General features: G+C 43.3%; 1 protein-coding gene and 1 long non-coding RNA gene across 2 annotated transcripts in view; one reads left to right on the forward strand and one right to left on the reverse strand.

Moving 5' to 3' along the window:
- Window positions 1-20,371, reverse strand: part of arrdc1b (arrestin domain containing 1b) — a 148,835-nt gene extending 128,464 nt beyond the window's left edge. The window contains exon 1 of the mRNA XM_069936058.1: window positions 20,215-20,371. Coding sequence (XP_069792159.1) covers window positions 20,215-20,332 — 118 coding nt within the window. The 5' untranslated portion in view covers window positions 20,333-20,371. The remainder of the gene's footprint in view (window positions 1-20,214) is intronic.
- Window positions 1,394-6,940, forward strand: LOC138762309 (uncharacterized). The gene is made up of 2 exons (XR_011356878.1): window positions 1,394-1,481; window positions 6,640-6,940. It is a non-coding gene; the product is annotated as an uncharacterized lncRNA (long non-coding RNA).
- Window positions 20,372-25,107: the final 4,736 nt, after the last annotated feature.

Genomic DNA, 25,107 nt, shown 5'->3' on the forward strand with positions numbered 1-25,107 from the left:
GGATCCGGGACTCCCAAGTCCCCCTTTGAGTCCCACTATCCAAGAACCACAGGAGGCTCAGGAAGTTCTGGAAGAACAAAGTTCCCCAGTACTGAGGCACTCAACCAGAATAACCAGCCCTCTGACAGACTCAACTTGTAAATAATTGAAAAAATTTGCATTGCTGAACGTGGTCTCGGTTTTCCCCCACAGGTTCTTTTCTGAAGGGTGAATGCAGTGAACTAGAATTCACTATCTATGTTTAGATTAGATGGCCAACCCCTCCTCTTGGCTCCACCCCCATTGTTCCTGAGATTATCCTGCCTTACCTCCAATTCACCTGGACTATTGTAGATACCAGCCGTTAGTTGTAAGCTAATAAAAGCGTTGTTTGTACTCCTCACAAGTCTCCAAGTACTATTGATCACATTACAGAGGGATAGGGACAAATATTTTACCCAGAGTGTGGTGGGTGCATGGAATGAGCTACTGGAGTAGTGGTGGAAGCATTTAAGAGGCTTCTAGATAGACACAGGAATATGAAGGGGATGGAGGGATATCTTTAAAGTGCAAGCAGAGTTTCAGTTTGATTTAGACATTGTGTTCTGCACAGACACGTGGGATAAAGGGCCTGTTCCTGTGCTGTACTTTTTCTTGTATGGCTAGATGGAGGGTAAAAATGGGTGTAAGATTTCAAATGTTGGAATCTGAAAAGCAGGTAAGGTTATAATGGTGATATAATGAAAGCTATTAGAGGAAAGGTGAAGAACAAAGGGAACCAGATAGATCGACAGGAGGGGTGGGGGGAGATGAATCGGTTAGTGAAAAAGAGGACGGAACCTGAAGGGGGAGAAGGATAAAAATAAGTGGGTGGGTGACCAGGAGTGGGAGAGGGGAGTAGGGGAAGAACAGAAGTATTTCAGAAGAGAGAGGGGACATTAGCTGAAGCTAAAAAATTCTATGTTCATACCATTATCCGGCTACATCAGGAGCATCGTGATGACTTTGGAAGAGTTGCATGTGAATCTTTGCCTCGTCTAGAGAGCCTGTTTCGGACCCTGGATGACGAGGAGGCAGTTGTACATATTGCACCTCATACAGTTATGGGGAAAGAATCAGGGATCAAAGAGAGGCGAGTAGGTAGGAGAGAGAAGGCAAGGGAGTGATGGAGGGAGCACACCCAAATAAAGAAAGAAAATGGTGGGGAGGAGTAGATACAATGGATGATGTGCTGAGTGCAGAAGGTGGTTGGGTGAAAGATGAGATCTAGGGGAACTCCATCCCTGTTCTACATGGAAGTTAAAAGAGGAACTCAGAGAAACAGAGGAAATGCAAGAGATGTCTCTACTGACCACAGTAAAAGGAATAATTCAGAAGTCCAGGAATAAAAGGCCACATTTGAGAGTAGATTCAACAGAGGCAGGAGAACGAGGGAGAAACGGGTTGTGTTCTTAAAGATGACAGGATGCGAGGAGGTGCAGTTGAGGTAGATGTGGGAAACGGTAAGTTTGTAGCAAAAGTCAACATATAACTTGTCTCCTGAGATGGAAATAGAAAGATGTAGAAAGGAAAGTGAATGGTTAGAAATTGTCCAAGTAAATTTGTGAAGGTAGAGGTTAGTAGCAAAGTTTATAAAAATTACAAATTTTGCACGAGGACAGGAAACAGCCACAATGCAGTTGATGTCGGAGAAAGAGTTGAGAGTGGTGGTGTACTTTGGGACAAGGACTGTTCTACACAGCCAACAAAAAGGCAGGCATAGCTGGGACTCACTGGGACCCATGGCTACACTTTTGATTTATGGGAATTGAGAGGCATTAAGAGAGATGTTATTCAGGGTAGAATGAATTCTGCCAGATGGATGCAAGTGTTAGAGGAGAGAAACTGGTCAGAATGCTGTTCCAGAGATAGAGTTACTCCTTCGTTAAAACATCTTTTTTTAAAATACGGAGTAAAATACATTTGGAAATGGGAATAAGAAATTTTTAGATATCAGGAAAGAGGATCAGATTCAACTTACTCCTTTTGCAATAAATATTTTTTTTTAATATTTGGTTTAACAAAAGAATCAAGACAATAAAGGATTGTTTTCAAGGTTCAACTTTAATGACATTTGAACAATTGAAAAGTATGGAATACAAAACAATATTTTCCTTATTATCTGTTAAAGGCATATTTAAGAAATAAATTAGGTCCAGATTTGATATTACCTGAACAAAGTTATTTAGAAAAGTTAAATCACAGATATAAATATCAAAAAGTTTATTTTAATTATGCATACAATTTTGCAAAAACGAATGTATAAACCAGGAGTTCATTAAGTTAAGACAAAGATGGAAGAAAGACTTAAAAATAGATATTCAAGAGGAAACTTGGCTAGAACTTTGTCAGGATAGTATGACTAATACAATTAATGTCCGGTACAGAATGGTACAATATAATTTTTTTACATCAACTATATCTTACTCCACAGAAATTAAATGGATTAAATTTAAATTTTTCATATAAATGCTTGCGATGTAATAAATAGGTATTTTCAGATAAATGTTTTAGATGTAATAAACAGGTACTTTTTTTTACATTCTATGTGGGAATATCCACCTTTTGGATAGAATTGGGTTTAATTTTGGAGTGACAAAAGTTAAGAATTTATTAAAATAGCAAGAAAATGTGTGGCAGTAACTTGGAAGTAGATGGCATACTGAAATAGGTAGTTGTATACCACTTGAAAAGATTACATGTAATTTATGTAATAAATCTGAAAGTTTTCAAATTGTAGGAATTAGGTTGTAATCACCCAACCTGAGTCTTCTGACTCCTTAAATTAAGATATGTTAGATTTAATTTGAGAGTTTTAGTAAGTTTTTTATTTAAATAATATCAAGATGCTCTCTTTTTCTTCTTTTCTATCAGGCTGCTGGAGGGGGGGGTGGGAAGGGGAGATGGGGGGAGGATAGGGGGAAAATATTTTAAAAATCACTATGTATTAATTTTTAATGTTTTTGATCAAGAAATTCATGTATTGGTGCGAGCCCAGAGGACCCTAAAACCCAGCAGCAATAGATATCAGCAAGATAAATGGTTACCTAAACAAAAGTTGCTTTTAATTATCTTTAAACATGTCAACAGAATCAACTTTAACTTATCACTATTAACTTAACCCCCTTCTAATTATAAGTACACGTGTATGTAATGTGTGTGTAAGTTAGAATTTAATATTTATGAAGTTCACCAGTCATTGGTGCTTGAAAGGTAAATGGTTATCACTCAGGAAGGTTCTTGTCAGTTTTCAGAGAGAGATTTGTTGTTCACTGGATATCCACAAAACTGATTCCTTTTAATCAGCCACGTCAGTGTCTTGCCAAAGAAATTTGTCCCATCAGGGTTTTCCAGATGATAACCTCTTTCTTTCAGGTCACCACAGAGTTCCTTTTTGTTTCCCTTATTCCAAGTGAAACATTAGGCAGCCAGTTCTCTCCTTTTGTATGGACCACAAGGGCTTTGACCAGGCTGAACTAAGCACTCACAACCTGTCTTCAAATGGGGTTTCTCCACAAGCTTGCCAGCTTGTTATGTTCCAGTCCCAGCTGCTGCTACTGAACTATAAAAACTGCAGAACTGAATTTTCTCTCTCTCACTCAGAGAAAAGCCTGTTTTACACTCTCCACTTGCAAAACCGCATGACCCTCTCAGAACAGCAAACTGCACCCAGACAGCCTGCGACTCCAACGAGTTCTTTCATTTGTTGCTTTTCAAAACAACAATCCATTAGTGATGGATCGATATGCCTCCCCAAAACTTTTGCAAAGGCCCTCATCTAGCTTGAGCAAAGCTCCAGTATTTTAAATGAGATCTATTTTGAAGTATCTGTATGTGATCTACTCTAAAAAGCCTTCCCCAATTTATCTCCTTTTAAACATTTCTATATACAATACAAAACACAGCATAATCTGTCACAGTATGTTTTAATGCATATGTGAAATTAAAGAAAATTTTCAAAAAAAAACTATTCCAGGAAGAAATGGAGGGCTTTGAGACCTTCCTGTTGGGGGATAGAGGTGTTCAGAGACTGGACACCAATAATGAGACAATAGGAGCAGGGAATTAGAAGTTGTCAAAATGAGGTACCCATGAGGTAGATGGGAAGGGACTAGACAAGGGGATGGAATCGAGGTTTATGAAGATTGGCGAGACAAGACCAAATGGGAAAAATAGCCTTACCAGGACGTCCTGTTTATGGATCTAGTGTAAGAAATAAAGCAGGAAGTGCAAGGGTGGGCACTCAGGTTGAAAATGATGGAGGTAAATCCCCTGAAGTGATGAGATCTGTAACAATGCAGGTAGCTGGTGGGTCGAGCTCCAGGGGTGGGCATGAGGGGGGTATCTGAGAGCTGGCATCAAGGATCTGCAAGGTAGAGCAGGAATGAAGTTTCCTTGTCTTCATCTTTCACCCTATCAGCCTCTATAGAACACTACAGCACAAGAACAGTCCCTTTGGCCTATCTTGTCTGTGCCAAATTATATATTCTGCCTAGTTCCATCAACTTGCAATTGGACCAATGCCCTCCATACACCTCCCATCCCTTAAATATCAATATTGAACCAATATCCACACACATCATCCTCTGTGAAAGTGTTCCTCCTAATGTTCCCCTTAAATATTTCATCTTTCACCCTAAACCTATGTCCTCTAGCTCATGTCTCACACACTTCAGTAGAAAAAGACTGCTTGCATTGACCCTATCTATACCCACCATACTTTTGTATTAATATTTGCATTCAGCTCATCACCATTTTCACCAGCCACATACCTCTCGCCACCACTTTCCACCTTTAACAGAAAAAGTGACTCCCTTGTCCATTCATCCAACATTGACCCTTCTTTGTGACCCCTGGTACTTTCCCCTTAAACTGCAGGAGGAGCAACAACACATCACCTCCTTCACTAGCAATCAGCAACCAAAATAGCTCTTGCAAGAAAGGCAAAGATTCGCTTGCACTACCTCCACACTCAACAACTGTGTTTGATGCTCCAAAGGTGCCCTTCTCTGTATTGATGGGGCCAAGTGAAAACTTGGGGCCCATTTAAATTAAAAAAAATGTAATTTAGAGACACAGCTCAATAACAGGCCACACCAGCCCAAGAGTCCACACTGCCCAAATACACCCAATTTACATACTAAACAGGTATGTCTTTGGAGAGTGGGAGGAAACCGGACCAGCTGCAGGAAACTCACACAGAAAGTGGAGGTCGTACAAACTCCTTGCAGACAGTGCCAGATCCAAATCCAGGTTGTGAGCACTCTAATAGTGGTTCATTAACAGTGCTGCTCAGAGAACTGTTCGCAATGGCCAACCAGAGCTCTTGATTGCATGCCATTTCAATTCCCTTTTCATTTCCACACTTGGCCTTCACCACTTCCAAAGCAAGGTCCAACGTAAACCAGAAGATCAACATCATATCTTCCACCTGGGCAGTCTTCAGCCCAAGCACATGAAGATAGAATATTCTATCTTCAGCTAACAAATTCATGTTCACCTCCCCATCATTTTTGTACCCTTTCTGATGCAGCACCACCCTATCTTCACATCCATTTTCTCCCTCTTCTGGTTCACCCCTCTTCACATTTTGCCAAGAGCTCCATCTGGTCCAATCTTCACCATCCTCCAATAATTTCTACTATTATCATCTTCTCCAATGATCACATTCCCGCACTTTCCATATCACCCTCTACCTATCTACCTCCAGCATGACTCATCCTCCTTGATCCCCTTCTATCTCTCTCCTTTTGTCTGGTACCTGCCAAACAATTACCCATCTACCAAAACGACTCCTTGCTGACCCAAACTGTCTGTCAACCTAGTTTACCAATTCCCTCCTGGTCAACCCCTCCCATCCTGCCCTAAATGATTGGTTATCTCCTTCTGCATTCTCAGTCTTGATGAAGAGTTCTGACCAAAAAGTTGATCATTTTTTCTCTCCCACAGATGCCACTAGACTTGCTAATCTCCTCCAGCAATTTTTTTTTGCTCCCGCTAAATTTTTCCTATTTGTGTACCTGTCTAAATATGTGTGGAATGTTACTCGCGTCTCCACTGCAATCACTTCCTCTGATGGCTTGATCCATATACCGACTATTCTCTGCATGAAAAAAAGAGCTCATTGGGTCTCTTTTAAATCTGCCCCCCCTCACCTTAAATCTGTGCCTCAGCTTTGCCCCTCATAGAATCATAAAATACAACAGCACAGAGTGGTTCTTTGGCCATCCTGTCCACGCAAACTATTATTCTGCCCAACATTCAACACTTCTGGTGGCAGATTGTTCCACATGTGAAGCCAAGCGCCCATCTCAAAATAATGTGGTTGGGAAGCCTGCATTGCAAAGGTTTTAAGAATTATATCTTAAATTATCTTGGTTATGTTGACCCCAACAATGAACAGGGGAAATAAAAAGTAGCAGTGAACTGGAGGATTGTGGAAATTTCCCGAACTTTGCAAACAATGTACAAGATGAGGAAAGAGAAAATGTCTAAAATCAGACTGCAAAATCTACTATGAATGTGTACGAAAGGGAAAATAATGAAGAAAAAAGTATTTTAAGGATTGAAATAGATTTGCTGGGAATGAGGACATTGTGATAAGAATACATTTTCTATTAGTGTTCGTACAAAAAGGCAATGAAAGACTTGAAGAAACATGGGAGAGAAACTGGTTAAAGATGTTGAAAGAAATCGGCAGGAATATTTGATATGGTGTCCACATCACCTACGCAGCAAGTGAACCGGCCCCAACAATCGCAGAAAGCAACCGACGGCATCTAGTGGAATTTTAGATGCCAGACAAGCCTTACACCAGAAGCCCACGTCACTTCCTCCCCGTCAAACAAAGGAGTTAAAAGGAAAGGGGACAGGTGTTTGAATCATGGGTTTTTGGTTTTGAGTAAAGGAATTCATACTGAGACATCACTGGACTCGGCTTGTTTCTTTCACACTTCTCGCTCAACACAGACAACCTCCATTGGTCGTTGTGGCACACCAAGTACAGAAGAGATTCACTAGGATGTTGTTGGGACTTCAGGAAGGGGTTCTAGGGAAAGGTTAAACAGGTTAGGACTTTAATCCCTGGAGCGTAGAAGAATGAGGGGAGATTTGATAGAGGTCTACAAATTTATGAGGGGTATAGATAGAGCAGACTTTTTCCAGAGGTTAGGTGAGATATAAACCAGAGGACATGGGGTAAGGGTGAAAGGTGAGAACTTTAAATGGAACGTTAGGGGGAATTTCTTCACGCAAAGATTGGTGGAAGTGTGGAAAGGGCTGCCACCTGAAGAGGTAAATGCAGGCTCACTTTTGACATTTGAGATAAATTTGGACAGGTACATGAACGGGAGGGGTATGGAGGGTGCAGGTCAGCGTGACTAGATAGAATAACAGTTTGGCACAAACTAGAAGGGACAAAGGGCCTGTTTCTGTTGTATATTGTTCTATGGTTCTCACCATTCACTGCATGAAGAAGTTCCCCAAATGTTTCCTTTAAACATCTCATCTTTCAGCTTTAACCCATGTCTTCTAGTACTTGTCTCACTAAACCCCAGTGGAAAAGGCCTGCTTGCATTTTTTTATATCTTTATATATCCCTCATTATTCTGTATACCTATATCAAATACCTACTCATTTGCTGTTGCTCCAGGGAATAAAGTCCTCACCTGTTTAAGCTTTCCTTATAACACTGTTCCACAAGACCTTTCAACATCCTGGTAAATCTTCTTTGCATTCTTTCAAACTTATTGATAACTTTCCTGTAGTTAGGTGACCAAAACTGCACACAATATTCCAAATTTGGTTTTATGCAAACGTTACCATAACATCCCAACTCCTATGCCCAATACTTTGATTTATGAATGCCAATGTAAAAAAACGCTCTCTTTATAACCTGGCGCCACTTTCAGGCAATTATGTATCTGTATTTCCAGATCCCTTTGTTCTACCACACTCCCCAGTGCCTTATTATTTACTCTGTATGTCTTACCTTGGTTAGTCTTTCCAAAATGGAACTCCTCACAGGTTAGATTTGAAGAAACGAGAAGGGACTTGCAGAAAATTATATGGGCTGATCTTTTTTCTGGAAAGGATGTAGAAAAGATTTGGAGGGTATTTAAAGAAGGAGGTAGTGAAATGGATTCAGCAATGGTTGGATGGGAGGTGTCAGAGAGTAGTGGTAGAAAATTTTTTTGTCCAATTGGAGGCCGGTGACAAGTGGAGTTCCTCAGGGATCGGTCCTCGGTCCACTATTGTTTGTTATATATATTAACGATCTGGAAGTAGGGGTGGAGAATTGGATAAGCAAGTTTGCGGATGATACAAAGATTGGTGGTGTTGTGGACAGTGAGGAAGATTACCATAGTTTAAAAGGTGATTTAGGAAGGCTGGAGGTGTGGGCTGAGAAATGGCTGATGGAATTTAATACAGATAAGTGTGAGGTGTTACATTTTGGAAAGGCAAATCTAAATAGGTCATATGCATTAAATGGTAGGCTATTGAGATGTGCAGAGCAACAAAGGGATTGAGGAGTGATGGTAAATAGTATCCTCAAGGCTGATACTCAGTGGGACTAGGAGGGTGGGAATTTGTTACGGCATGGACTAGTAGGGCCAAACTGGCCTGTTCTGTGCTGTAAGTGGTTATATGGTTAAGAGATATTGAGAGTACAGAATCTTTATATGCCAGTCAGATCGAGAGACAAGGCCAAAAGCTTAAGGGAACTGTGGTTTTCTAGAAAAATAAGGAAGTTGGTTCGGGATAAGAGGGGGACATTTACTAAATTTAAGAAGCAAAAAATGGATAAGATGTATGATTATTACATAGATTGCAGAAAAAACCTGAAGACAGAAATTAGAAAGGCAAAAAAAAGGTATGAGGTATCAATAGCTGATAAGGTAAAAGTGAATCCTAAATGTTTTTAGATATGTGAATAGTAAAAGGAGGGTTAAGGATAGAATAGGACCGCTGGAAAATGAGAACCGTGAACTGTGTGAGGAACCATATCAGATGGGAGAGATATTAAACGATTTTTTCTCATCTGTGTTCACGAAGGAAAAGGACATTGGACTATGTGAGATAAGTGAGGCAAATGGCTTAGTTATGGAAAAGATACGGATTAATAAAGAGAGGGTTTTGGAGCTGCTAGGGTCAGTAAAAATGGATAGGTCTCCTGGTCCTGATGGGATTTTCCCCAGGACGTTAAGGGAGGTCAAGGAGCAAATAGCAAAGGCACTGTCAGGGATTTTTCAACGCTCACTGGAGGAGGGTGTGGTGCCACGGGATTGGAGGGTTGCTAATGTAGTTCCATTGTTTAAAAAAGGCACGAGGTGTCGGCCAAGTAATTATAGGCCTGTAAGCTTGATTTCAGTGATAGGGAAAGTTATGGAGGGTATTCTTAGAGATGGTGTGTATAAATATCGAGATAAGCAGCGATTGATCAGGAGGACCCAGAATGGGTTTGTGAAGGCGAAGTCATGTTTGATTAACCTTGTTGAGTTTTTCGAAGAAGTGACAAGAAAGGTACATCAGGGCAGTTGATGTAGTCTATCTGGATTTTAGCAAAGCTTTTGATAAGGTTCCACATGAAAGGTTAGTTAGTAAGGAAGGTTCAGTCACAAGGGATTAATAAAGAAATAGTAAGATGGGTTCAGAGGTGGCTGGAAGAGAGACAGCAGAGAGTCATGGTGGACAACTGTCTGTCAGGATGGAAAACTGTGATGAGCAGTGTGCCTCAAGGATCGGTGCTAGGTCCCCTGTTGTTCATAATTTATATTAATGATTTGGATGATAGGGTAGTTAACTGGGTAAGTAAATACGCAGACGATATGAAAATAGGGGGAGTGGTGGATAGCGAAGAAGGTTTTCAGGGATTACAGAGGGATTTGGTTTGTCTGGAGAGTTGGGCTGAAAGATGGCAGATGGAATTTAATGTAGAGAAGTGTGAGGTGCTTCATTTTGGTAAAAATAATCAAAATCGGATATTTGTAGTAAAGGGGAGGACATTGGGGAATGCACAAGAACAAAGAGATCTTGGAGTTATGGTGCATTGTTCCTTGAAGGTGGATTCCCATGATGACAGGGTAGTTAAGAAGGCATTTGGTATGTTATCCTTCATAAATCATAGCATAGAGTATAGGAGCTGGGAAGTGATGCTGCAACTGTTTCAGGCATTGGTGAGGCCAGGTTTAGAGTATTGTGTTCAGTTCTGGTCTCCATATTATAGGAAGGATATAGATATGGTGTAGAGGGTGCAGAGAAGATTTACAAGGATGTTGCCTGGCTTAAAATACCTAGAGTATAGAGAAAGATTGAAGGCTAGGACTTTATTCATTGGAACGTAGACAGTTGAAAGGGGATTTGATAGAGGTGTTTAAAATTATGAAGGGAATAGATAGACTAGATGCAAGTAGACTCTTCCCTCTGAGAGTAGGGGAGGTTGAAACAAGAGGACACGTGGAGGGTAAGGGGGCAAAATTTTAGGAGAAACATTAGAGGATTCTTCTTCACTCAGAGTGGTGGCTGAATGGAATAATCTTCCAGAGGAAATAGTTGAGGCAGAGTCAATTTTTTCATTTAAGAGGAGGCTGGATATATACATGGATAAGAGGGGGTTGGAGGGTTATGGGTGGAGAATAGATGGGGGGATCTCACGCAGTTGTTTGAGTGAACCGGCGTGGACTTGAAGGGCCAAGATGGCCTGTTTCAATGCCATAAGCTGTTATATGGTTATAAATTCCATCTTTATAAATTCCATCTCCCATTTTGCAGACCATTTTTCCAACCAGTCCATATCCTGCTACAAGCTTTGAAGGCCTTTCCTTTTGTCCACTACATCACCAACCTTAGTGTCATCTGAAAACTTGTTGATCCAATTTTCTACATTATCTTACAGATCATTAATACAATGGCAAACAATGGACCCAGCACCATTCCCAGAGACACTGGTCACTGGCCTCCAGGCAGAGAGCAAATCATCTATTTCCACTCTGGCTTATCCCACAAAGCCAATGTTTAATCCAATTTACTACCTCAACCTGAATATCGAGTGACTGAACTTCCCATGTGGAACCTTGTCAAAAAGTTCATGTAAAGAACATTTACAGCCATTGTTTCATCATCTTTCCTGGTAACCATCTGAAAAAAATTTTGCATGATTGGCTAAACACAACCTACCACGCGCAAAGGCACACTGACTATCTGTCCAAGTACTTGTATATCCAATTGCTTAGAATACTTTCTAGTAACTTATCCACTATTGACTTCTAGCTACTGGCCAGAATTCCCTGGATTACTTTTAGAGCCTTTTTAAAACAACAGAATATTAACTATGCTCCAAACCTCCAGCAACTCACCCATGTCCAAGAACGTTTCAAATATCTCTGCCAAAGCCCCTGCAATTTCTACAATAGCCTCCCTCCAAGTCCAAGGGAATATCTTGTCAAGTCCTGAGGATTTATCTACCCTATTTACCTCAAGACAGGATGCACCACCTTGTCTTTGATTTGGACAGGTTCCATGATCTCACTGCATGTTTGCCTCACTTCTAATAGACTATGTCCATCTCCTGAGTAAATACAGATGCAAAAAAAAAAGAATCTCCCCCAAACCACTCTGGTCTTCAAAGTACCAATTTTGTATCTTACTATCCTTTTGCTTTTAATATACCTGGATAAGCCCTAGTCTGCCAAGGCACCTCATGTCTTCTTTTAGCCCTCCTTCTTCTGTTTTCATGCATTTTTTAATCCGCTCAAGAACCTCATTTTCCCATTGTTGGCTATACCTGGTATACACCTCATTCAACCCTTGAAAATCAAAGTTCCCTATGCCTTCTAGTTTTTCCTTTCATTCTGACAGGAATATACAAACTCTGTACTTTCAAAATTTCACCTTTGAAGGCTTCACATTTATCAGGTACACCTTTGGCAGAAAACAACATCCCAATCTACACTTACCAGATCCTTTCTCATTCCCTCAAAATTGGCCTTCCCCTAATTTCGAAACTCAACCCAAGGACCAGACCTATCCTTTTCCATAATTATCTTGAAACTAATGGCATTATGATCACTGGAACCAAAGTCTTCCCCAACACACTTATCTGTCACCTCTCCCGTCTCATTCCCTGATAAAAGATCCAGTACTGTGCTCTCTCTCGTTGGGACCTCCATGTGTATTTTCATTTCGAAAACTTTCCTGAACACATTTGATAAAAACTCTGATCCATCCAGCCCTTTTACAGTATGGAAGTCCTATTCAATATGTGGAAAGTTAGCCACCTATTACAACTTTGTTTCCTGAAGCAGTCTGCTATCTCTCTTCAGATTTGTTTCTCCAATTCTTGTTGACTATTCATGTGGTTGCTCCTTTCCAATTGTTCAGTTCTCCCCACATAGCCTCAGTAGTCGAGCCATCTAGTCTGAATGAAGCACTCCTTTTATTTCAGGGCATCTCAAAGTATTTATAGATAATTCATGAATAATGTGAAAAAAATTTCCCCTCTTTTCACCTCAAAAATGGGGGGAAGGGCGGGTCGCATTATACACGAGAGTAAAAAAATTTTTTAAATTTCTGAAGGCAGGAGGGTGAGTGGTAGTCGGCAGCACGTCTTGGGCGGCTGGCCAGGCGGGCGGAGCGACGCGACTCGGGCGGGCGGAGCGACGCGACTCGGGCGGGCGGAGCGACGCGACTCGGGCGGGCGGAGCGACGCGACTCGGGCGGGCGGAGCGACGCGACTCGGGCGGGCGGAGCGACGCGACTCGGGCGGGCGGAGCGACGCGACTCGGGCGGGCGGAGCGACGCGACTCGGGCGGGCGGAGCGACGCGACTCGGGCGGGCGGAGCGACGCGACTCGGGCGGGCGGAGCGACGCGACTCGGGCGGGCGGAGCGACGCGACTCGGGCGGGCGGAGCGACGCGACTCGGGCGGGCGGAGCGACGCGACTCGGGCGGGCGGAGCGACGCGAGCGCGACTCAGGAGGCCGGGCGGGCGGAGCGACGCGAGCGCGACTCAGGAGGCCGGGCAGGTGGGGGAATGGAGAGAAGCGAGCGCAACTCAGAAAGCCGAGCGGGCAAGCAGAGAGATGCCAGTGCAACTCAGGCAGGGGAGGGGGGGTCGTATTATACACTGGGGTAAAATTTATCCCTGTTTCCTCTCAAAAATGGAGGAACACATTATACACAAATATTTACGGTAAGTGATTCAGAAGTGAATTCATTAGGAAGGTAGGCAACACTATCCATTTTGTGCATGGTGTGATTCCACAAACAATGGATAAATGGTCATATCATCTGCTTTTAACTTTGGTTGATAAATAAATTTTTGCCATGAAATGGAAAGAATTCTTAAGAAGTGCCATGGAACTTATAAAGGGCCTAGGTATCACCTTACTTTAGTGTACAAGAGATATACAAAATTTCGTTAAGAAAAAAAGTTTGAGATGTTTAAGATTCTAGAGAATTACAAGATTGTCAGAAGTTAAGAAATGATTTAGGAGAACGGAAGGGACCGTGAGAAGTCCAAGGTGAAGATGATAACAAAAACCCCAAGGAATTCAACGAGTATGTAAAGAACAAGATGAGTCATGTGAGGATAGGACAAATCAGAGGTGATAATGGTAAAAACACAGAAATGTAGATGAACTCAGCAGGTCCAACAGCATCCAGAGAAGGTAAAGATATATAACCAATGTTTCGGGTCTGAGCCCTTCTGAAAACTGGCAGATGGGAGTTTAACCCAGAGAAGAATGAAGTTGTTTCAAATTTCAGTATGTCAATTTTTTTTAAATTTAATTTTTATTTAATTTAGACATTCAGCACAGTAACAGGCCATTTCAACCCACGAGCCCATGCCACCCAATTACACCCAAATGACCAACGTTTTTGAATGGTGGGAGAAAACTAAAGACTCCGGGGAAAACCGATATAGACTTGGGGAGAACATACGAACTTCTTATGGACAGCAAGGGATTCCCGATGCCCTGTCCTGGATATGCGCCAGTGCGCAGACCAAGCAACTGCATCGCTGCACAACACCCTCTGCCACCCAGACATCACGCGTCTGTACCACTTCATTAAGTCCCGGAACTTTCCCTTCACCAGCCAAGAGGTCCGGACCATGACCGAGTCCTGCAGGGTCTGAGCAGAGTGCAAACCATACTTCTCCCACCAGCCACAGGCCCATGTTGTCAAGGCCTCTCGGCCCTTCAAGCGATTCAGAGTTGACTACAAGTGACCACTGCCTTCCACAAACAAGATTGTCTATTTCCTCTCGGTCATAGACGAATACTCCCATTTTCCCTTCGCCATCCCTTGCCCTGACACCTCTATCGCCTCCGTTATCAGGGCACAGACGCAGATCTTCACCATGTTCAGATACCTGGCCTTCGTCCACAGCATCCAGGGGTCTGGCTTCATGAGTGAGAAGCTGCATCAATACCTGACAGAGCAAAGAATTGCAGCTAGTCGCATGACTAACTGCAACCCCCAGGGGCAATGGGCAGTTGGAGCATAAAAACAGGGTGATCTGGAAGGCAGTCCTCTTGGCCTTGAGGTCGAAAGGCTGGTCCGTTGACTACTGCCAAGAGGCCCTCCCCAAGGCACTCCATGCCATACAGTCGCTCTTGTGCATGGATAGCAATCAGACCCCTCGTGCTACCTTCTCATACTAGTCGATCGGACCATGAGATGGCCAGCGGCCGTTCCCTTCAAAGAGGCTTCTGCAGAGACGTGCTCCAGGAACCTAGTCAGTCATTGGATCGCTAGGTTCGGCGTCCCAGTGCACATCCAATGACAGGGGCGCCCAGTTCACCTCCGCGCTCTGGGCTCAGCTGGCGAACCTCCTGGGGGGGTTAAACTCCACCACACCACAGCCTACCACCCGCAAATGGTTTGGTGGGGAGGTTTCATCATCATATGAAATCTGCCCTCATGGCTCGCCTCACCAGACCAGGCTGGGCAGACGAACTGCCCTGGGTCCTCCTCGGCATCAGAACAGCACCCAAGGAGGACCTACAGGCTTATTCTGCGGAACTGGTCTACGGCGCGCCGCTCTCGCTGCCCGGTGAGTTCTTTGGCCCAGATCCCAATGTCACGTCCGAGCAAGTGAACCTTTTGGCAGATTCCTGTAAGAAACTATCCTCGCCAGCTCCCCCTCCCCCCCATCCCATGCATCATGGCTTCCAACCGACACATCATCCCAAATTGCTGGACTCGGCAACGTATGAAGATCCATACAAGGTCCTCCAGCGGTCCAGCAGGACTTTCTCTTTGGACATAGGGGGTAAAGACAAACTTTTCACCGTGGACTGTTTGAAGGTGGCGCACTTAGACCTATCACGGCCGGTGCAGACAGCCATGCCCAAACACCGGGACGTGTAGCCAGTTCTTGGGGGGGGGGGGTGGTTGTGTGGCAGCGCACTCTCTCATGGTGAATTGGCCCCGAGTGTAACGCCACATGGCGGGGCAGCCATGGGAAGATGGCGCTGTCAGGGTTTTCTCCCTGCCTCAAGTTTCCCGCCCAGCACGCGCCTGGGGCAGCGATTATGATGTCATAATGCACGAGGTGACTGAACTCATGCTGCCCTTAAGAGGGAGCGCGTTGAATTTGAATAAAAAATCATTAACAACTTTTAATGTGGTGGCTGAGTCTTTCTTGGCTGTGTCCAGCACTACAGGGGCATAGTTTTAAGGTGCCTGGGAGTAAGTAAAGGGGGGATGCAAGAGGTAGATTTTTCACACAGAGAATGGTGGGTGCATGGAATGCTCTGGTGGCAACAGTGGTAGAGGCACTTTTGAGTGACATGGAACTGAGAAGATTTGAGGATTATGCAGTAGGGAAGTTCTAGGTAGGTTATTAAGTCAGCACAACTCTGTGCAGTGTTGTTGATTTCAATGATCAATGTTCCAAAATGCAGCAACGCAGTTTTATATTGGAGGTTCAACCTTGAACATGTGTTCATCCTCGTCATGGCCATTGGAAGTTTACTATATGTTGGGATAATGTTGTTCACAAGTCTTTCAGAGAACTGGGAATGCATGGAACACTGAAGGCTGCAGAGTTAGAGTGTAAAAATATTGTGAAGATCTGAAAACAGAGATGGAGGTCCTGAATTCAGTTCCTTGTTGAAAGCAGTTTCTCTTGATGACTGTGTACTTCATAACTAAAAAAGTAAAGGTTCCATTGCCATGGTAACAGAAGTAGCTCTATAATTCTTTTGTTGAACAGCTTCTGCTCCATTTACTGGTGTCCATAAAAACCACAAACACATTGTGCACCTCACCCACAGAAGTTCAGCAACTTGGCAAACTGTCAAACAATCAGTACTCACATAGTTTCCTGCACCTCTAGCTATAACCCAGTGGTTGTTGGTTACTTTAAGCAATAACACAAATAAGACCAACAAAAAAAAGATAAAATCCTGCAAAGCCAAGTTATCCAACCTCCAATCATAGTGACTACACAAATAAATCTGACAACTGTTGTAGATAATATACACCACACAGCATTTCTTGACAGTAAATTAGAGAAGTTGATTGGGCACACTATTGAAACCAAGTTGGCTGACAGTCAAATATTACCAAATAGTCAAACAATCAGAGGAAGATATTGCTCCATCAACAAACTCAACAATGTTTGGTGCAATAAACAGAATGGCCAGGAATAGAATTGTTTGAAGAAAGCAGCCCCTTTGAAAAGACCAAAGGCATCACTTTGATCATGTTTTAGATTTCAAACATCATGGATAGCATGATGTTTCTGCTTTAGTTTCAGTGGATCCTGCGTTTCCATCCACATCTGGAAACGCACGTTTCCTTGGCTATTCCAGTTACCTGTATACTAATTCCCAGCTTTGTCTTGCAATTCCACCAGCACACTTCATTGTCAGACAGCTCATTCAGTCCAGAAGGAGAAGCATAAAGTAAAGAACAGGCCCTTCAGCCCATCTCATCCATGGTATGAAGTTGGCTATTTGGTCTCGTCCCATTTTCCTGTCATTCGACAATGTCCTTCTAGCTACTTCCAATCCATATCTCCAGTTAAATACCACCTAGACCACATCAAACGTGACCATGGCAAAGCCAAGATCTCTGTTCCTATCTCAGTTTTTGTACTCTTGCTAAGAACATCCTTGGCCACAATCTAGTTATTTACATCAGTCTTATTCAAACTAAAACTTAGTGTTTCCTCCATCTGATTGTAGACAAACTTTACTTCCAGCCCTAATTTTGCAGAAATATTGAGACTCAAGTACTTTAGGGAAAGCAATTGCAGAGAAGGGTCAGAATAAATGAGGCTTTTCCAGGCTGGTATCATGTGACCAAAGGACCTGTTCTTGGTCTTCAAATACTTATCAATGACTCACATGGGTAAGACCTACAAAGTGAATGCTTTGATCTGGGAGTGTTGTGGAGCAGAGGGACCTGAGAGTACAGGTTCACAGTACTATGAAAGTGACATCACAGGTGGATGTAGTGGTCAAACACTTTCACCACTTTGACCTTCATCAGTCAGAGTATTGAGTATAGAAGTTAGGAGGTGATGTTGCAGTTGTACAAGAAGTTGGTGAGGCCATATCTGGAGTACTGTGTTCCATTCTGGTCACCATTCTACAGGAAAGACCTTGTCAAGCCGGAGAAGGCACAGAGAGATTTATGAGGATGTTGCCAGGTCATGGGAGCCTCAGCTATGGGCAGAGGTTGAGCAGGCGCAGGCTCTATTCCTTGGAGTGCAGGAGAATGAGGTTTATCCCATAAAGGTGTAGAAAGTTATGAGAGAAATAGATCAGGTGAATGCACAGCTCATTGCACTTTCCTTATCCAGAAAGAAATCAAAATTGTATCCAATATTCCAGGTGTTTTCCCTAGGACCTATATAATTGCAAGAAGACATATTTACATTTACATCCTCTCATATTGAGGGCAACAAAAGAGGGATTGGACAACATTCACTGTTGGCTGCTTTTCCAAGGCAGGGAGTTTTATTGATAGTGAATATTCTGAGGAGTTTGAGAGGTCGCCATTGAGAGTTTTCACCCGTGGGAGAATCACAAACAAGGCAATGTAGCTACAAAATAATAGATGAGTCATTTAAAACTAAAGTGCAGAGAAATTGCTTCTCTCAGAGAGTGGTGACTTTCTGGAATTTTCTGTCCCCAAAGGTGGTGAATAGATTCGATAAACTTATGGTGGAGATAGGTCAATATTTGAAAGTGACAAACTGAGGGCTATGGGGATCTCACAGAAGTCGAGTCCAAGTTAATGCAGCCATGGCCACAGTGAGTGATGGAGCAAGTTTGAGGGACCATTTTTTCTCACTAGTCTTCTCCTTTTTACACATGTATAGAAATATTTACCATCTGTTTTTAGTGCACAAAGTGCTAGAGAAACTTAGCAGGTCACACTACATTTCCTGTTCTCCTTCATAACCATATAACCAGGCCATTTTGGCCTTTTGAGTCCGCACCGGTTCACTGATTTTGTGCGCCCTCTTCAGGCATTGGTCCCGGTAGATCTTCATTCAATAACGATGGGCGAATTCAATGCAGGTGGAATCAGATAATAGCAAAACTATGAGCAAACAGATTGGCTGTCTGTGTACCAAAAATAGTAAAACTTGACGAAACTGGATTTATTAAGAAAAGACAAACAATGGACAATATCTCTAAGTTCATTAACTTAATCCATGCAGAACAAGGAAAGAAGACTCCAACAGTGGCGGTTGCTTTTGACGCAGAGAAAGCCGTTGACAGGGTAGAATGGAATTATTTATTTAAAGTACTACAGCGGTTCAACCTACCAGAGAAATATATTAATTGGATTAAAGCATTATATAAGGGACCATTGGTGAAGGTGACAGTAAATGGATATATAATCGAACCAAGGTCAACTTGGCAGGGATGTCCATTATCTCCCTCACTGTTTGCTTTAGCTATAGAACCCTTGGCAGAACTGATAAGAACAGAAAATAAAAGGAATATAAAATCAGTCTAATTGCAGATGATGTCATAGTATGCTTAACAGAACTATCAATAAAAGAATTACATAAGAAATTGAAGGAATATGGAGAAGTATCAGGGTACAAGATCAACACAAATAAAAGTGAAGCGATGCCAATGAATAATGCATTCATCATTTTTAGCCTTTGACCAAGCCTCAAATTCCACTGTTGCAGATTTGCTAAAAATGTTGGTACTAGCTAAATCTTAGTCATCATGTAAATAGGTACCATATAAAATGTTCAAACTATTATTAACACGTTTATGACTCCACTTGTTGATTCAGCATGACCTGTCACTGTGACTATGCAGAAAATTAAAAATGATTTTATTTTGTGTTAGGTTATATTACCTCGTCCAGAATTTTTTCAATTGTCTACCACCTTAATGAGGCAGAGCAGATCGTAAAATTTTTTTAAGTGACACCTCAAAAATCAAGTTGGTGAAATTTTCACTGGGTAGGCAACAAGGTAAAATCTCCTCAGTCCATGCCCATTTGCTCGACATCTATTCGTATTACAGTTAGCCTGCTTTCGGATACAATTCATTGTATTGAGTAGAGAAGTTAGGAGGTGATGTTGCAGTTGTACAAGAAGTTGGTGAGGCCATATTTGGAGTACTGTGTTCCATTCTGGTCACCATTCTACAGGAAAGACCTTGTCAAGCCGGAAAAGGCACAGAGAGATTTATGAGGATGTTGCCAGGTCATGGGAGCCTCAGCTCTGGGGAAGAGGTTGAGCAGGCACAGGCTCTATTCCTTGGAGTGCAGGAGAATGAGGTTTATCCCATAAAGCTCATTGTTATTAAATAACAATTACTCAGGCCCTTGATTTCATGAATATTTGGCTATTACGACAGATTAAAAAGTGACAATACAATCTAGTAGTGCAAGTACAAACTGACGCGACCATCCATCCTTCTGTCAGGACTGTGTCCACGGGTCTCTTCGCTCGTTCCTCTCGCCACATCTACAGGTCAGTGCTGCCTTCCCTGGAGCCGACCAGCAAGCTCGCCCTTCACACGCCAGCTCCAGAGGGCTTTGTCCCGCGCCGGCCACGCCAGAGCCGCCGGCCCAGCCCGGGCGTCACCTCGGCAGCATGACGCCCAGCACCAGACCCCCCGACCACACCACAAGTTGAGCCGAGAGCCGGGCGGTGGGCAGCACCCCTCGAGCGGCGGGGAGGGGGAGGTTCCGGAGCACTGACCTTTAAGGTTGAGGTGCGCGGCCACCTTGATCCTCACTTCCCCCGAGATCAACTCGCCAGGGCTATAAACCACTTTGTTGTTCTTCAGCGTGATCGACAACTCGCGAACTTTCCCCATGGCCGACCGACTGCACGCACGCACGCCGTGACGTCACCGCGCCGCACCGTCAACAAACCTGGGACGGCGCATGTGCGAGCCACTGTGGGCGGGGGAAGGTTGGCCCTTCGGCGGGTGTTTGACGAGGTTTAAAAAGCCTCGGTGAGCCAGAAGGAGAACAGTTGGCTGCACCGAGCTCGGAGCGGAAAGTGCTGCTGATCGGCTCGCGGGTCCTTGCGCCCTGCAGCGTGGCGGTGTGGGGGCAGGCTGGGCAAGCGCCCAAAGCAATCCCAGAGGGAACTCGGCGGGTCGCGCAGCGTCTGGGGTGGCAGAGACAGCCAGGAGAGAGGTGATGGCGAGGGAAGATGTGGGGGTGGGGTAAGGGAAGAGAGGAGGAACCAGGGGATATTGTCCTCCCCTCACCTTACACAGATGTCCTCGATTTGTTGCTGTTCAACTCTGCCTCTCATCATCTTGTAGACATTTATTCGGTCACCTCTCCTCTTTCTTTGCTGCAGACAAAAGCCCTACTCTGCTAACCTCGCCTCATAAAACAAATTCCCCATTCTAGCCAACATCTTGGTAAGTCTCCTCTGCACCCTCACCAAAGCTTCCACATCCTTCCTGTAATGAGGTGACCAGAACTGGACGTGATATTCCAAGTGTGGTCCAAGGAGAGTTCTATAAAGCTGGAACTTTACCTCGTGACTCTCAAACTCAATTCTAGACGAATGAAGACCAGCATGCCATAAGCCTCTGAGCAACCCCATTGTATGGGTTTGGTGCTCAGTGAGGGCACAGGAAACCTGGGCTACTAAGTAATCAAACACTTAATCAAATAACAGTAAACCGTGAGTCCGAGGGAGGGGAAACAGCCACTCCTCCTGAGCTCCACTCTTGATTGGGGTTTTATCAGTTTCCCTCTCGTGCATGCTCACAGCGTAGGTCTTGTACGGTGTCCTGCACACGTTGTGCATCTAGTGAAAAGTGGTCCGCTTACACCCATCAACTTGTCTTGAGAGATCTGGACCCCAAGGTACCTTTGTTAATAATCCTGCAATTAACTGTGTACTCTGCCTTCAAGTTCAGCATCACTTCACAATTAATAGGATTGAATTCCATATGCTATTTTTTTGTTCTCTCAACTTTACATCCTGTATGCATGCTGAAGGGTGAGTTGCTATACTATTCTGAATCCTTACTGTATCTCATTGTAACCTATGACAACTACAACACCTCCAACCTTCATGCAAACTTACTGACCCATCCCTCTACTCCTTTGTCCAGGTCATTTATTAAAAAAATCACTAAGTGTAGGGGTCCAAGAACAGGTCCCTGTGGGACTTGTCACTGACCCTGCAGACAGAATATGTTCCATCTACTACTACTACTGCATTTTGTAAGCAAGAAAATTCTGAATGGACACAGCCAAGGTTCCTTGGATCAGACTGAGGAATGAGAAAGGGATGACCACGTTAATGGGATTATATTATCGATCATCCAATTGTCAGTGAGGTCAAAACGGTTGAAGAATTGCAAGTTGTGACGATTAGCTGTTGTGATAGGTGATTTTGACTTTCAATATATTTTCTGGGACTTCCATGCTTTAAAAGGACTCTTTGGGTTAGAATTTGTAAAGTTAAAGGTAAAGGTTCCATATTTGTCATGTAATACTACATTTAGAATGTAACATGTATGAAATTCTTTAACTTTGTGTGTTCATGAAAGCTTCATATTGTATATGGATATACAATCTAGAATGTGCAATACTGGATCTCCTATGAGGGGAGGTGATCCAGTGATCATAATGCCATTAGTTTCAAGATAATTATGGATAAGGTTAGGTCTAGTCTAGTGAATTTTAATGGTATCAGAAAGGATCTCACAAGTGTGGATTGGGATAGGTTGTGTGATTGTTGAGTGGGAAGCCTTCAAAGATGAAATTTTGAGAAGATAGAGTTTGTATGTTCCTATCAGAATTAAAGGCAAGAACTAACAGATGTAAGAATTGCTGTTTTTTTTTCTCTTCCCCCCTGCCCCCCCCAGAAATGTTGTAGCCCTAGTTATGAAGAAGAAGGAAATGTACAGCAGGTATTGGGGAGCAAGGAATAATTGAGAAATACAAGAAATCACTTAAGGAAATCAGGAGGGATAAATGAAGGCATGAGGCCTTCTATAGATAAATTCAGAGCAAAACTATAGCAAGAGACAAAATTAGACCTCTTGAAGATCAGAGTGGTCATCTATGCATTGAACCAAAAGAGATGGGGGAGATCTAAAAAGATTTGTTGCATCTGCATTTACTCTGAGTCTATACTCTGAGTCTCCATCGGGCACACAAAACTCAAAACGGTCAACCAGTTTACCTATCTCGGCTGCACCATTTCATCAGATGCAAGGATCGACAATGAGATAGACCACAGACTCGCCAAGGCAAATAGCGCCTTTGGAAAACTACACAAAAGAGTCTGGAAAAACAACCAACTGAAAAACCTCACAAAGATAAGCGTATACAGAGCCGTTGTCATACCCACACTCCTGTTCGGCTCCGAATCATGGGTCCTCTACCGGCACCACCTACGGCTCCTAGAACGCTTCCACCAGCATTGTCTCCGCTCCATCCTCAACATCCATTGGAGGGCTTTCATCCCTAACGTCGAAGTACTCGAGATGGCAGAGGTCGACAGCATCGAGTCCACGCTGCTGAAGATCCAGCTGCGCTGGATGGGTCACGTCTCCAGAATGGAGGACCATCGCCTTCCCAAGATCGTGTTATATGGCGAGCTCTCCACTGGCCACCGTGACAGAGGTGCACCAAAGAAAAGGTACAAGGACTGCCTAAAGAAATCTCTTGGTGCCTGCCACATTGACCACCGCCAGTGGGCTGATAACGCCTCAAACCGTGCATCTTGGCGCCTCACAGTTTGGCGGGCAGCAACCTCCTTTGAAGAAGACCGCAGAGCCCACCTCACTGACAAAAGGCAAAGGAGGAAAAACCCAACATCCAACCCCAACCAACCAATTTTCCCCTGCAACCGTGTCTGCCTGTCCCGCATCGGACTTGTCAGCCACAAACGAGCCTGCAGCTGACGTGGACTTTTTACCCCCTCCATAAATCTTCGTCCGCGAAGCCAAGCCAAAGACTGATACTCTGAGTCTATAGAAATGAGGCAAAACAGCAGTAAGGTCCTGGACTGTACCCATATTACAGAGTAGTCTTAAAAGAAAACAAGAGTGGATAAATACCTAGGACTTGACAAAATATTTTCTCTGATCTTGAGGGAGGTTGGATTCAGAATGCAGATTTATTGTCAGAGTACATACATGAAATCACATACAACCCTAAGATTCTCTTTCCTGCAGGCGAGGCAGAAGTAGCATTAATTTGTAGAACAAAAAATATATAAATTTCAGGGGCCCGAGTAGAGGTATTTAAAACGCCCTTAACCATAGGTGAAGTCAGGGAGGATTGGAGGATAGCTAATGATGATCCAAAAATAATCTGGGAAATAAAAGGCCAGTGAGCCTGACATCAGAGACTGGATATGTAATTCTTTGGATAGACAGGGACTGATTGGGGATAATCAACATGGCTTTGTGCATGATAGGTCATGTTTAACCAATCTGATAGAGTTTTTGAGGAGGTTATCAAGAAAGATGATGAATGTTATCAACATGAACTTGATTAAGAGCTTTGACAAAATCCAATGTGAGAGGTTGGTCAAGCAGGTTCCATTGCTTGGTATTCAGGGTGAGGTAGTAAATTAGATTAGACCTTGACTAGCCAGAGATTGATTGTTAATTGACTCTCTGACTGAAGGCTTGTGTCTATTAGTGTGCTTCAGGGGATCAGTGCTGGGTCTATTGTTGTTTGTCATCATCTAAATGATATGGTGGTAAAATGGATAAGCAAATTTGGAGATGGTACTTAAATTGAGGGTGTAGTGGCTAGTGAAGAGAGCTTTCAAAGCTTGCAGAGGGTCATAAAGCAAGCTTTTGGCTCATAGGCCTTTATATTAAGTACAGGAGTTGGGATGTTGTGTTGAAATTGTACAAGACATTGGTGAGGCCATATTTGGAGTATTTCATACAGTTTTGGTCACCTACCTACAGTGAAGAGATCAATAAGATTGAATGAGTACAGAGAAAATTTGCAGGAACAGACTTATTAGGAGAGGTTGAATAGGTTAGGGCTTTATTCCCTGGACCATTGGAGAATGAGAGGAGATTAGTGGGAGATACAGAATCATATTCCACCTGGATAGGCTTAAATTCAGTGGCATGAACACTGAGTTTTTCAGTAGTTAATTACTTCTACCTCCATCTGGTTCTACTGTTTCTATCTCTGCTTTATTTGTTCCTTCTAACCCCTCCAATGCTGCCCTCCCTGACCAGTCTCTCCACCTCTCTCCCCTTCTACTTGATATCCACCCTGCCCAGCTCCTTTTCTGCCCTTTATATATTTGATATCTTCCCTCCCGACTTCGGTTTTGGAAACAGGGATCCAATGTGAACCATTAATCTTTTCTACCGTGGATGCTTCCTGACCCACTGGGACCCTTCAGATCCTCTTCATTCACTCAAGTTATGGTTGGTTGGCTCTGCAACTACACCTCCGTGCAAGTTGCATTAGGAAAATTTTCTGAAAGCAACACCTCTGTCCCCCTGCCATTACTTTTTCATTTCCACCTGGCTTGCTATCAAATTCATAGAAAAATGATGTGTCCATGTAATTTGGATAGTCACCAAATAGAATCTGTCCATTGTGGGATTCTGTTTCAATTGCAAGATGCTTT

The sequence above is a fragment of the Narcine bancroftii genome, chromosome 1 (genome assembly GCF_036971445.1).
Source record: "Narcine bancroftii isolate sNarBan1 chromosome 1, sNarBan1.hap1, whole genome shotgun sequence".
Classification (NCBI taxonomy): Eukaryota; Metazoa; Chordata; class Chondrichthyes; order Torpediniformes; family Narcinidae; genus Narcine; species Narcine bancroftii.